The sequence below is a fragment of the Lycium ferocissimum genome, chromosome 2, assembly GCF_029784015.1.
Source record: "Lycium ferocissimum isolate CSIRO_LF1 chromosome 2, AGI_CSIRO_Lferr_CH_V1, whole genome shotgun sequence".
Lineage (NCBI taxonomy): Eukaryota > Viridiplantae > Streptophyta > Magnoliopsida > Solanales > Solanaceae > Lycium > Lycium ferocissimum.
The window spans coordinates 61,862,404-61,876,151 of NC_081343.1; the positions used below are offsets into that span (position 1 = coordinate 61,862,404).

General features: G+C 29.3%; 1 protein-coding gene across 1 annotated transcript; it reads left to right on the forward strand.

Annotated features, from left to right (window-relative positions):
- Positions 1 to 11,967: 11,967 nt before the first annotated feature.
- LOC132046597 (allene oxide cyclase, chloroplastic-like) lies at positions 11,968 to 13,748 on the forward strand. The gene is made up of 3 exons (XM_059437275.1): positions 11,968 to 12,500; positions 12,580 to 12,701; positions 13,066 to 13,748. Exons 1-3 carry the CDS (start codon positions 12,281 to 12,283, stop codon positions 13,465 to 13,467), a joined length of 744 nt encoding a protein of 247 aa, XP_059293258.1. The 5' UTR covers positions 11,968 to 12,280; the 3' UTR covers positions 13,468 to 13,748.

Sequence of the window (13,748 nt, forward strand, 5' to 3'; positions counted from 1 at the left end):
GGGACCTACATCAGCCATTTGTCAATAAAATAATGCCTCACACAAGTGTGACTTGACATGCCTCACACATAGTAAAAATTTTCTGAAAGCTCATATCAGGCCAAGCAACCTTGGGCGACGAGTTAATGACTTATTTAATTATTGATCCATTCCATTTTAATCGGTCCAAATTCGGCAAACTTTCTCATTTGACACTCCTATTTATAATAAATGAGTTTAACTAATATCCAGCAATTATATTAAAAAAATTACATTATCAAGTCATTTTGACTTGTTGTAGTAGAATAATCTATTTTGTTATCAACATTGCAAACTCTACTTTTTATGAAAAATTATCAGTACATATCTTATACGACCTAATATCATAAAACAAGAAATTATACTGTTAGTACTCGTTTGGTTGGGAAACAACTTATCCCGGGATAACTAATGTCGGGATAAGTTATCCGAATTAGTTATTAAAAGCGCCGAGGTGAGATAAAATAAGGCTACAATTAAGGATAACTAATCGCGGGATTAGTTATTCCGAATTTTTATGCTAACCAAACATAGGATAAGGAGGTAGCTAAAATTTTATCCCGGGACTATTTTTGCTTATCCTTCACACCAAACGACCCCCTAATGTATAGATGTAAAACTCAAAGTATATAGAGGTCGCTGCAGCCTAGACCAAAAAAAAAAAAAAAAAAAAGAAAGAACACATCTATATCTATATCCATATATATATAATAGGAGAGGACAACAATGATGGTTAAGCCATTGTGGCCAATAGCAAAGTGCCTTGACAATTTTAAGACAAAGTTAAAAGAATTGTAATAAGATTTTAGAATTTGAATAAAAGATAACTATTAAGTTTTAATATAAAGATAAAATTCAATCTTCAAGTATGAAGTAGTTTTCAACTCAACAGAATCAATATCGGATGTTTATCCCTTTGTTTCATTATCTTTCTATTTTTTTTTATTAATTAATAATAGTAATGACAATAATAATAATTAAATGACTAGGTTTTCTGCACATGATTTACATATGAATCCTGAAAAATATGGTAACCCAATATTGTTAATTTAATAGTACCATTTTATGGGCTGTAATCTTTCCTGTATGAAATTGAAAATTTTACTCAAATACGTTGTTTTATTCTTGAGAGACCAAACTACATCCATAATAATAAAAATAATACTATCAAAATTCCATTATTTCAAACATAAAAATATTATTCATAATTCAATGTGGTAAAATATTTAAGTTAATCTCGGAAATAGTAGGATAGTGAAACTAAATTGTTATAATCAGATTTATAGTTCCAACATTTAAAAAAAGGTTTTTACTATCTTGAGAATCTGTGGTGGCGAATGATGTTGAGTTGAGGAATACGTAATTAAAGGGAATAAAACATTTACTATTATTTTTAGCTTTAAACCTAATCTTAGCTGATTATTTGGGGGGGGGGGGGGTGTACTACTTTGAATTTTAAATTTTGGAATGGATTAGAAAGATATTGAATAGAGAATTGGAAAATTAATTTAATTTTAATTGAAAGATAAAACATACTTATCTGATTTGAGATAAAAGATATCAACTAATTTGAAATATAGAATTTTGAATTTAAAGAGTTGTAATATGATAAGGACTTATCCGATAAGGAAAATAAAATTATAAAGAGAACCTATTGAAGTTGGAACGACTACTAATATCAACACTCCAGCTCATATTCAACAATCCCTATCGGGTATAAATTGTTAGGAAGTCTCGAGTTATTTAGCTCTATGTTTTTCATCTCTTCTTCGTAGAATAATATTCATTTTTGGCATCAAAAGTGCATACTTTTTTAGGATGAAAAATATTGGGTTTCTTTGATATAAAGAATTGTTTTTAATCTTTTAAGTAATAGATGTTAGTATCTTTTTATCCTCACAAAAATATTGATACTTCATTGTTTGGTCTTGAGCTCGGCAACTGATATATTTATCATATTATTGTTAGACAGGAGAACTTTTGGAGTCTAAGAATAACATGCAGCAAGTTTGTTGCATGATACAGGTAAGTCGTCAAAGTATATATAATATGGGTATATTTTATCAATTGTCCATGCAACTATATTTTAATTACATGATATTAGAAAAATTATTGTATTAGGTACATGCTTCTTGCTTTATAATGCACATATATACATATATTTATAGAGAGAGAGAGAAAATGTTTCATTTTACATGCAGATTTACAGATGTCCGAAATCGAATAAGAATGTTAGTGCTGGGAATTATTCACGTATGCCAACTTTAAACAGGTAATACATCAATAAACTATCCATTTATAAGATGTAATGGAACTTGAAGGTTCGTATTATGCAATTGTCGAACTTCTGGATTATGAGAAGCAATACAATCCAATTTCTTTGAATTATTAAGTGTATTATATAATCCTTTCAGATTGAATTCTACATGTATATATAGTTACTTTAGTTTTTCTGACATATAAGAGTATTGTCTCGCGTCCTTGAGTCTTTGAATTATTATTTTTACAAATACTTGCAATGCAGGTGTTGACGTGATTTTGTGGAAGTTGTTGCTATGTTTTCATGAACGGGGAACTCTGCTTTCACATTTATTCCTGTTCAGGTACCACAATATATGGAACTAGAAAAATATTTGGCTAATTAATTGTCTTGGAAAGTCATCTGCCATGTATTACATGACAAGTATCAATATGAAATTATGAGAGCATTGTATGTTAGTTCTAAAGCTTCTGGTTTTGGAAAAATTTGTCAAATCAAAGAAAATACCTTATACTCTAGCTTACTGGAGAAAAAAGAAGAAGAAGAATTATCTTTCTCTAGAAAAATATTGACCTTATCCAAATTAAATGTTGATCAAATCATTTTATTCTTAATCCTGAACTCATATAGTGATGCTACTTCTCTTGAGGTCAGAGCTACAAGGATCCTCATGTATTTGCTCCTTGCATCGCTTTAGGCAATACCATCACATTGATGGTTAATTAAATAATACATAGAAATATTAATAAAAATTAAAATAATAAATGAATTTCCATCAACAGAATAAATGATCAATAATAAATTTAAAAAAATTCCAAATTATTAAAAAATTATAGTCATTATGTCATATTAAAAGGGGAGTAATGGCAAGAATATTAAGTCAAGTTACAATCTAATAATAAGCCACATGGCAATGTAATCCCTATTTTGTATGTTGACAATTTATAAAGTTTGTAGTTAAATTTTGTGATGTTTTCATGATGAACTGTTTAATTTGTTGATAATACTATCTCTATCATGCTTGAATTAGTTGCAGGTGAGGATCAATTTAGACAAAGATTGAATTTTTATGTACCCATGATGTACATTGAAGAGATTAAATGACAATTTTTAGAGGCTTTAAGTAAGTGCTCCCTTAATAAAGGGTAAAGGTGATAGGTGTTAGAGGGGATGTTATCATTTAGGTTGTCAATAATTTGGTTAAAGAACGTTTCACTTTCAAAGCATATAAGTTGTATAATATCTTGATTTGGACCGATGAACTGAAAGTTTGAAAAGCTAGAAAGTAACATTTTAAGGAGATCGAAGGAATTCCAGCATTACATATAGTTAAGTGTCGCTGTTAAGTAGTTTTTGATGGGACCTATACTCGATAATTATATCAAATCATACTATACTATGCTTAAGTTGTAAATTACGGTGACAATGTGTGGCGATAAAAGTGCATAGTTTGGTAAAAATACCAATTATCAGTTAAAAAGTACATTGAATTAATCTATTTTAATTGGTAAAATGAGATTTAGAAGAAAAAAAATTATTCCCACTTTTTTTATTTTTATTAGTTAAAAGAATTTTAAAATAAAAAAAAACAAGAAAAGGGTTCTTCAAAAATAATATTTTTATTAGGAAAAGAATGTGTTAAAAAAACATGTTTATTAGGAAAATGACACTTTTGACCCAATTAAGTGATAATATGGGCATTTTTGAGTCAAACTATTATTAGCAAAAGCATTTTGGGAACTATTAACGAGGGCCATTTCTGTTCAATTTCACATAATTTACGCACATTTTTTTTTATCCTTTTACGTATATTTATTAAGTTAATACAATCAAAACTGTGGCTAAATTTTTACTGTCTTTGATTTCATAACTTTTTTTCTCTGGGATACATTGTGTAGGAAGCAAAATTACAATTATAATTTTGTTAAAATAATTAAATTCAATGTGCTCAAACAAAAAAAAATAACGTTTTGTCATAATTAATTTCCTTTAACATAAACCGCGCATCGCGCGGGTACGGACACTAGTATATAAAATAGGAGAGGTACAAGCAATGTGGTTAAGCCAAGTGGCAAACTAATAACAAGCCACTTGGCAATTTTAAGACAAAGTTAATGAGAATTGTAATAACATTTATTTGAATTGGTATATAAAATTGAATTAAAAGATATTATCTTGGAATTTGATTTGAAATAGAACTTTTTGAATTTGAACTAGAAGATAAGTATTTACTTTAATCTTGGATAAGAATGAAATAATTGTCATTTCAACAAAACATTTCTAAATGATTTACGGTTCAATTCGAATGTTTTTAATAATAAATTAATTAATAATAGCAATTCGGATAAAGTGAAAAATAATTATCTAAATCTTTGGAAAGTAATTTTGACTATTCCACATTTAAATGAATGACATATTTCATTCAATCTTATCTTTTCATTAATTAATTAATGTATATAATACAAAAATAGTAATTATTAAAAATGTTAGCAGTTTTATAGCAAACTAATAAAGTTAAAAAATTTAAATTGATATATAAAATTTTACAATTTGAATTAACATGTTAAAATTGAGGCTCCCGTGTATAAAAGTTGATATATTGAAAAATGAAATTGATAAGTAATACAAGCATTGATTGGATAATGATGACAAAATTTGACTGTAAATATAAATAATTTATCTTCATCGGCTTAGCATCATCCCTGGCTAGCAAAATTTTAATTTAGATAATTTTTTCTTAATTTGAGTTGAAATAGGATTTCTTTGAATTTCAACTAAAGATAAGTATGCACTTTAATCTTGGGATAAGAATGAAAATCTTTTAAATAGCAAGATACAGCATTAGATGCCATATATCGGCTTAGCATCAGCTCCTCAGCCAGCAAAAATAACTCTCTTTTCAAGTTACTTTCAATTGGCAGCTCTTTAATAGCAGAGTCTTATAATTATTCATTCACTAACTCTTAGGTGCCGCTTGGCCATAAATACCAAAAACAAATTCACTTTTTTTGAATTTTTGAAGTTGGAGCTTTGTTTGGTCATAGTTTTTAAAATTGTAGTTTTTGGTGAAATGTAGTTGTAAAAAAGTGAAAAAAGTAAAAAAAAATTGAAAAATAAGGTGCCATTTGGCCATAAATACCAAAAACAAATTCACTTTTTTTGGAATTTTTGAAGTTGGAGCTGTGTTTGGCCATAATTTTTGAAATTGTAGTTTTTGATGAAATGTAGTTGTAAAAAAGTGAAAAAAATTTGAAAATCAAGTTTTTTGAGTTTTTGGTATTCCGGAATATAACTTCAAGTTGTATTCCGAATATTTATGACCAAACGCCCAAAAGTTAAAAAAGTGGGAAAAAAAAATCCGGAAAAAAGTGAATAATTTTTATGGCCAAACGGCTACTAAGTTTTATGAGTTTTTTGGTATTCTCGAATACAACTTCAAGTTGTATTCGGAATATTTATGGCCAAACGCCCAAAAGTGAAAAAAAGTGAAAAAAAAATCCGAAAAAAAGTGAATAATTTTTATGGCCAAACGGCACCTTATTCTTTTACTATCTTTTTTTGTAGGTGATGAGATGACGAGGGTTATATGGAAAATGATCAAAGGCAAGGTGTAGTTAATGTATGTTTTAATTTTGTTTTGCCAATTTTTCTTCCTTTCTCTTATTCTGCATTTTAAGGTTTGCCTTTTTTATATCGTTTCCTCACCTGTTGATGCTAAGGCAGTTACATATATATCAGATCTAGATTTTGAGAAATCAGTTTATGTTTTCATGTGTCTATTCATCTTTGTTTTTGCGTGAATAGACCCCAATTATTTTCTTTCTTTATACTTTGCAGGTTTATAAATACAAGGTTTTGTATTAGAAAAGTGAAATCTTTTGGGATGAATGTCGTGAGTTTTTCGTGAACGCTTTTTTAACAAAAAAAAAAAGGGACTAAAGAGAAAACACACTAAACAACTTTTGATCTCTAAAAGAAGTGATGATTATAATCATTTGATGAAAGCAAAATTGAATATTAAAAGGTATTTTTAAATTTTTCATTTTTATAAAATTGCAATGGAATAAGAATATATATATATATATATATATATATATATATATATATATATATATATATATATATAGTAACACATAAGTCAGATTAATTTTTTCCCTTAAAGTTACTCTTTCTGCAACCATGACTTTTTTCAACAGTTGATTTTTCTTCCACTTTCATTTTTAGTAGAAAAAATTATATCTGTACATTGATTAAAAGAAACTTATTTATTTTTAATTATTTTTTATTTCGTCGTGTTCTAGATGCCACAAATGCCATCGGAAGGGATAAGGATATGACTTTTTTGTGATAATGAGGAATTGTTTTAGTTCCGTTCTGAATGAACGGTTTTATGTGGATTTACCATGTAATGTAACGTTTTAATCTTATTTTGCATTGTTTTTTTACCATTTTGTTGCATAGGTTACTTTCATGTTCTGAACTTTTCATTGATATCTCCGGAGAATTCATATTGTGAGTTCTTCTTCTTTGTAAATTCACGCTTCGAGAAAAATCACTTCATAATAATTGAATAGAGTTAAAAAAACATTTCAATAAGACCCCATAATTAAAGTCTTGATAGAATAGAGATAATGCGAGATTATTGACTTCTTGAATTAGTTTAGAATCTATATCTATATCTATATATATTATAAAGCTAGGCATAGACAAGGTGATATGGCACCTCTCTATGGCCTAGAAAGCCATTTATCTTTTTTCTCCTTTTTTTGGATTTTCTCTCATTTAAAAATTAATATTCTATGTATTAAAAAATTCAAAAGCCACTCTCTTAACTCTTAAGTCCCTTAATTACACCTCTTAATTACCTTAATTGCACATTCTTCACCCCCTCTACAACCGTTTGTTATTCTTCCCTGTAACTTAATGTAGAAGTTGTAACATATTTTTTTTCAATTAATGAGAAATTGAAGAATATAATCACGTAATGAGGAGCATTTATTATAAAATCATGAAAACTACTGTATATATGCATATCAATGAGGTTGCCAAGTCCCACGGAATGCTGTTGTCTCCTTTCGGGCACTCAATAGGCATGCAAACTAATTTGCAGTTTTGAACTTCTGTGTGCGTTCATAGCCCATTGCCATTTGTTTACTTCTTTTTGTTTCCATTTTTCCCTAATTTATATTGCTTTTGCAACCGAGATGGTTCGGTTTCTTTAGCATTGACCAAGTTGATATTGCCTGTGCAGTAAGTCTAGTTCTTTTATCTAACTAGTGAATTTGACCGCGCTTCGCGCAGTACTAATAAAAAACTAAATACATTTTATTAATATCTAAATATTAAAAGTATTTTAATCTTCAAATCTAGATATATTATTTTTTAAGTTCTAATCCATTTTATTATTGTCGTTTTATCTTTTCAAGATTTTTGTTTTCTAAAGTTGCTTGACCCAAATTGTGGTGAAACTAATACTTTTTTTTTTTCTTCCAATTTTAATTTTCTTTTCCTTACTTCCCTACCTATTCATTTTCAAAAAAAAAATAAAAATGTCAAATCTCCCTTTTGTTTCTCACTGTCTAACTTGCACATAATTTAAATAGTATAACTAAAGAGATTCAAGGGTATAATAGAGATAGGCGAGGAAAGAGATTCAAACTTTAACGTATTGAAAATTCTTTTTGAAAGAATTGTTTAACTATAACTTATAAACAAAAAATAATTTATACGATCTAAAGAAAGTTTTAATGCAAAACTTACAACACTTTTTATCCCCCTCCCAAGTATACCATGTACCGACAATCATCATAAACACAAGCATTAGAAATGTATTAAAAAAGAAGCCTTTGATGGCTCTCCAATTATCGATCAACTCTACATAATTGTAAAATTTGAAAATTGGTGAATATATCACAATTTCATAAGAAAAGCTTTTGAAGTTATCAATTGATAAAGTAATACCCATGGCAACTATTAACTTTTCTTTTGTTCAATTGTCTAAGATACACATACTTTAAAAATGAAAACTTGGGGTGTTAGAAAGGCATCCATCTTAATTTAGGTGACACTCCTAACGAATTGTCCCATAAATCATCGTTGGTTTATTGAGGTCAAACTCTTACAACTGCTTTTTTGTGCAAAACTGTAGGAATTTTTTTCTCATCATGATTTATTACCTAAGCAAAAGAAAAGGGGGAAAAAACTTAAAATGATCCAGATTTCTTTGCTTTACACCAGAAATCATTTAAAATCAAAAAATTAAAACTCAAATATAAACACAAAGTAGTCCAAAGTAAAGCTAATGATATTGTCGTATCTCAATGCATTTAATCTCGCAAGAAAACAGAAAAAACTTTTCGATTTTTGTCTGCCTGACAAAACTGTATATTACGTAGATACTATTCTTTTGTGCACAAAAAATAATACTCACATAACATTAAACTATTAAAGGATACCAAGGTAAGAAAGGTTAACAATTTTCAATTTATATGATAGGAGAAAGAAATAAGAAAATCAAATGAATCATGCACATACATAGCTAAAAACCCAGAAAGAAGTGAGAATATATGAATTGATAACCTTACAAATGAGAAAAATGTGGAAGAAAATTGTTCTTCTAAAGACACGATTGCAGCAAAGAAACAGCAGAACATCAGACCTGAAACATTTAAAAAAAAAAAAGATCCGAGAGAACAAAAATAGGCACAAACCTGCGAACAGGGCAGCTATAAGCCAATATATTAAACGATGATATGCATTAATGATCATGTCAAATTAGTCTGAGAATAGGGATAGCTTTTGGTCTCCTCAAATTCCGTCGTTTCTAGTTTCCTCAAAAAGAATTATCCTCTCATACACGTTCAACACATATTTATTTCTCACTTCATGATTCATGATTGCTGCTATAAATTATCATAACTGCAGCTAAATAAATTATAGCAAGCCATTATTTTCTTCCTTTTTTCTTCTTCTCTCGTGTTGTTTTTGAAGCATAAAAATAAAGGGAAAAAGGCAAAAAAAGGGGAAAAAAGATAAATAGGAATGGTGAAAGTAGAGAGATCTTGTGTCATACATCTTTAATTTTATATTATATATAGATTTACTCCATTTGAATGAGAATTTTTTGCTTTTTATAGGGGTACAAGAAATGGTTGGAAGGCTATGGTCTTACTCGAAGAAATGGTTCACGTTTGATGTAGGTTGCCGAATGATGATCAGTTCTCTTTGCTCCTAGACGCTGCAATGGAAACTATTTTGTAATCATTTATTAGAAGTGTTCGAGAGGAATGGAGATGATAGTTAAGTTGTGATGGTTTCTACGGGGATAAAATTTTATTGTTTTCATTTTATCTATAAATTATTGAAATTGCGATCTTTTGCTAGCAAAACTTATTTCATTTTCTTTTTGTTCATTTTCCAATCTTGAGTTTATTGTTACTTTTTATAAGATTTCTTGAGGAAGGAAGCCTGATGAGTAGCAAATTTTTTTTCTTTCTAAGTACATATTTTGAGTGCTCAACCGTGCTCTATGAAAAGGTCTAACTAAAGCTAAAAGAGAATTAAGGAAATTGTAATAGTGTTAGCGAATCCATATTGGAAAGCGTAAAACTAATTTGGAATTACCAGATTTTTTTACTTAATAACGTAATTGGCCTACAAAAATTCTCTTAGAAAAATTGAAAATACAAATAATAGTTTAAGAATCGAAAATTGCACATCAAAGAGACGTAAAATTGAATGAATTTGATTCATTTTGGAGAGTTAAAAGTGACACTTCCAAAAGACGATATATTTATTTTTTCCTAAATTGTTTTTTTTTTTTGTCATTAAATCCCATCTAAATAAGAGTAATATTAATAGTACTCACATTTTATGATGTTTTATTTTTATTTATGAATTACATATAAAGAGGAACTGAATGAGAGAGGTCTCACTTATTTGTATCTCTATGCAGGAGCCTAAAATACAATTACAAAAGGATGTAATTTAAATATCTGAATACTTTTTTTATGATCATTATTTAAACAATATGGGAAGTCGAGATGATGTACATAATCTCATAAAACTCTATTTACCTTTATTTAAAATGTTGTTATTTATAATAATTAATAAATTTTCCATTATTAAATTCCAAAATCTCTACATATAATTAAGAATAAATATTATTTTGTACAATAACTAATAGTAATGTTTGCAAACAACATATAAATATTTCATAAATGTTTTCTCTATCTAAAAATTCCTAAATACAACTAATAATTATTTTCATGACCCGCGCGAAGCGCGGATGAATTCACTAGTGATAAAATAAAGTAGATGTTAAAGATACTATTGGTAAGTTTAAACATCAAAAAATTTCCAATCAATAGAATATTTTTTTAAAATACGGAGACTTTTTGCTTCACGAGTAAAATAACCAAAGGACTTATCTATTTTCTTTAGATTGCACAGTTCTTTGTGTTCGAGAGCATAAACCGATTATATGTTATGATGTAAAAATAGTTATAGTTTAACAATTATATATAATATGTTGTTTAGTTATTATACCAACTGACAAGCTAAACAATTTAATTTAATACCAAGTAATGAATAATGTAAAAATGAATTACGAAAATACGAAACATTAAAAATAAATAAAAAGGAGATAATATGAGGTATCTATACTTTGAAATGAATAAATTAAATTAAATACTTAGCGATATTAATGATAAATTTAAAAAATGAAAAAATTTTGAGCAACAAAAAGAAGTTTAAACATAAAGTTATTCGGATGTAATTATATATACCATACCGTCTATTTATATTATATTAAAGAGATAAGTGATCGATATATTATTTATACTAATGACAAATAGTTATTGAAAATCAAAATAAGGAGATAAATAGAATATCACATACAATAAGGGAGGAGGTTAATATTATGGAGGCAAAATTGAAGAGTGCATGTTTTAATTTAAATCGCATGACAATGATTTGTTTTCTTGAATTTCATAGAGTTTTTTTTTATTGAGTTTGTTGCATTAAAAAAACAAGGAACACAATATTTCTTTGATGACTAAAATTCATTTTTTTCAATTTTATAGAGTTTTTATACAATACTTCGCATTAAATCAAATAGAAAGTTCATAAAAAGCCACATGAGACGTGCTTTAAAAAATATATTGTATTGTGAGAACATTAAAGGAAAGAGGAAAAAAGTAAAAAATCAAAATTAAAAAAAATTAAAAAAAAAGGAGGAGGAGGAGGAGGATAGACTATTTGAATTGATATGAGAAATTTGTATAAAGAAATTATGATGAGAAAAATTCTATTTATTGACAAATCGACAGAAGTAAAAGATAACGCTAATAAAATAAAATTGAAGCGGGGGGGGGGGGGGTTGGAATGAGTTTATAGTCTCAAATGTTATAATTTTATGTATTTGATATATACAATTAGTTTTTCTAATATCGATCACGCATCGCGCGGGTACGGATACTAATTTAAATTTAAAAAGAATTGGACGGAGAGAGGAGGATTCCTAGAAGGCTAGAACTCACAACATAATGTGGTAAGACCAAGGTCAAAGCCACAAATGAATTGCTGCGTTGGCCCCTCCAAAACAGCACAGAGCACCAAGTATAAAAAAACACGTGTAGACGATATTTCTCACATTGTCCAAACGTTGATGTTTATTCATTTGACGTCTCGAAGTGTCTTTGACTATTCCCAATATTCCAGTTTCCACACAACAAACTCCCATTGTCAGATCCTACACCGTCCATAAAAAGTTACTCCACTATCATTGATCACAGATTTTATAGGATTGGAGTAATAATTCCATAATTTTATCAATTCCCATTTTCCACACATGGTAATTGGACTCCCTCAACACTCTATATAACACACCATAGTCACCAACTTATCATTTCATCAGCCTCAACAGCAACCTCATTCAACTTTCTTTCAAGTCCTTTTTTGCCACTACAACAAACAAATTTGCAACTTCATTCTTCTTCAGCTATGGCCACTGCTTCCTCAGCCACTGCTGCTCTTAGAGCCACCATTTCTTCTTCCTCATATAAGCTACCCTCTACCTTTACTACTTCTGTTTCTCAAAAGATCCAATCTTTTAAACTCCCTAACCCTCTCATTTCACAATCTCTTAAACTTAGCACCTCCACTACTACTTCCAGATCATTTTCCTGCAAGAGCCAAAGCAGTTCAACAGATTCCACAAGTGGTAAGGATCTTAACTTCTTTAGCACATTTTGTAAAACCCTTATGTTCTATCTATGATACTTAATTTTTCTTGATTTCAGGTAAAGTTCAAGAAATTAGCATCTACGAGATCAATGAACGTGACCGTGGTAGCCCTGCTTATCTTCGATTGAGCCAAAAGAGTGTCAATTCACTTGGAGATCTTGTCCCCTTCAGCAACAAAGTACGTTTCTTTTTGCAATTTTTCACTTTCTGGGAAAAGAGAAAACTAGAATCTAAATACTCAAAAAGGGAAAGAAGAGTCAACGCGAAAAACATACCTAAACTATCAGTCTTTTTCTCCTTTCTCGCCTGAACTAAGTTGATTAGGTCAACTATGTTCTCTTTTTTGCCTAAGTTGATTTACCTAACTATCACTAACTATGCAACTAGATATGTTTTAATAAGAAATATTGATATTAGGGTACGAAACTCGCGAAAAAGTGATAGTTCCTGTGTATTTTTGACCCTTACCTAAAAAGAAAAAAGAAATAAGAATATTTTCTTTACTTTTTTCTTCTTATGCTGATTCTTGATGTATATTGCAGCTATATACCGCAGACCTAAAGAAGAGAATTGGAATAACGGCAGGACTCTGCATTCTAATCAAGCACGAAGAGGAGAAAAAAGGAGATCGCTACGAAGCTATTTACAGCTTCTACTTCGGCGAATATGGTCACATCGCCGTTCAGGGACCATATTTAACCTACGAAGACACTTATCTCGCCGTTAAAGGTGGATCCGGTATATTTGAAGGGGTTACCGGTCAAGTGAAATTGCAACAAATTATCTTTCCGTTCAAGCTATTCTACACTTTTTACTTGAAGGGTATTCCAGATCTGCCATCTGAGTTGGTATGTACGGCGGTTCCTCCGTCACCGACGGTGGAACCAACACCTGAAGCTAAAGCTTGTGAGGAGGGGGCCGCACTCAAGAATTTCACTGATTGAGTGGGTGTTAGTGGGCAATAACTACTTTTGTTGGGGTCATTATGGAGAATGAAATAATGATGGAGACTGTAGAATAAAGAAGCCTTTTTGGTATCTTAATTATTGTTGTCGGTTGATTTTGTGCTTATACGTATGCTTAATTTTCATTTCTGCATTTTATTCCGATGTAAGTTTATTCCTTTTGGTACTTGTAGAATAATGTCCAGAAAGAGAAATATGAAAAAGAATGAGGGCAATTTGGTAATAATATCTGGTAGTGCAAGGAAATAGTATTTGTTCAA

Coding starts and splice junctions, on each gene's coding strand:
- LOC132046597 (XM_059437275.1), top strand. CDS start 12,281: ATGGCCACTGCTTCCTCAGCCACTGCTGCTCTTAGAGCCACCATTTCT. Junction 12,501..12,579: donor TTCAACAGATTCCACAAGTG/GTAAGGATCTTA, acceptor TCTTGATTTCAG/GTAAAGTTCAAGAAATTAGC. Junction 12,702..13,065: donor TTGTCCCCTTCAGCAACAAA/GTACGTTTCTTT, acceptor TGTATATTGCAG/CTATATACCGCAGACCTAAA.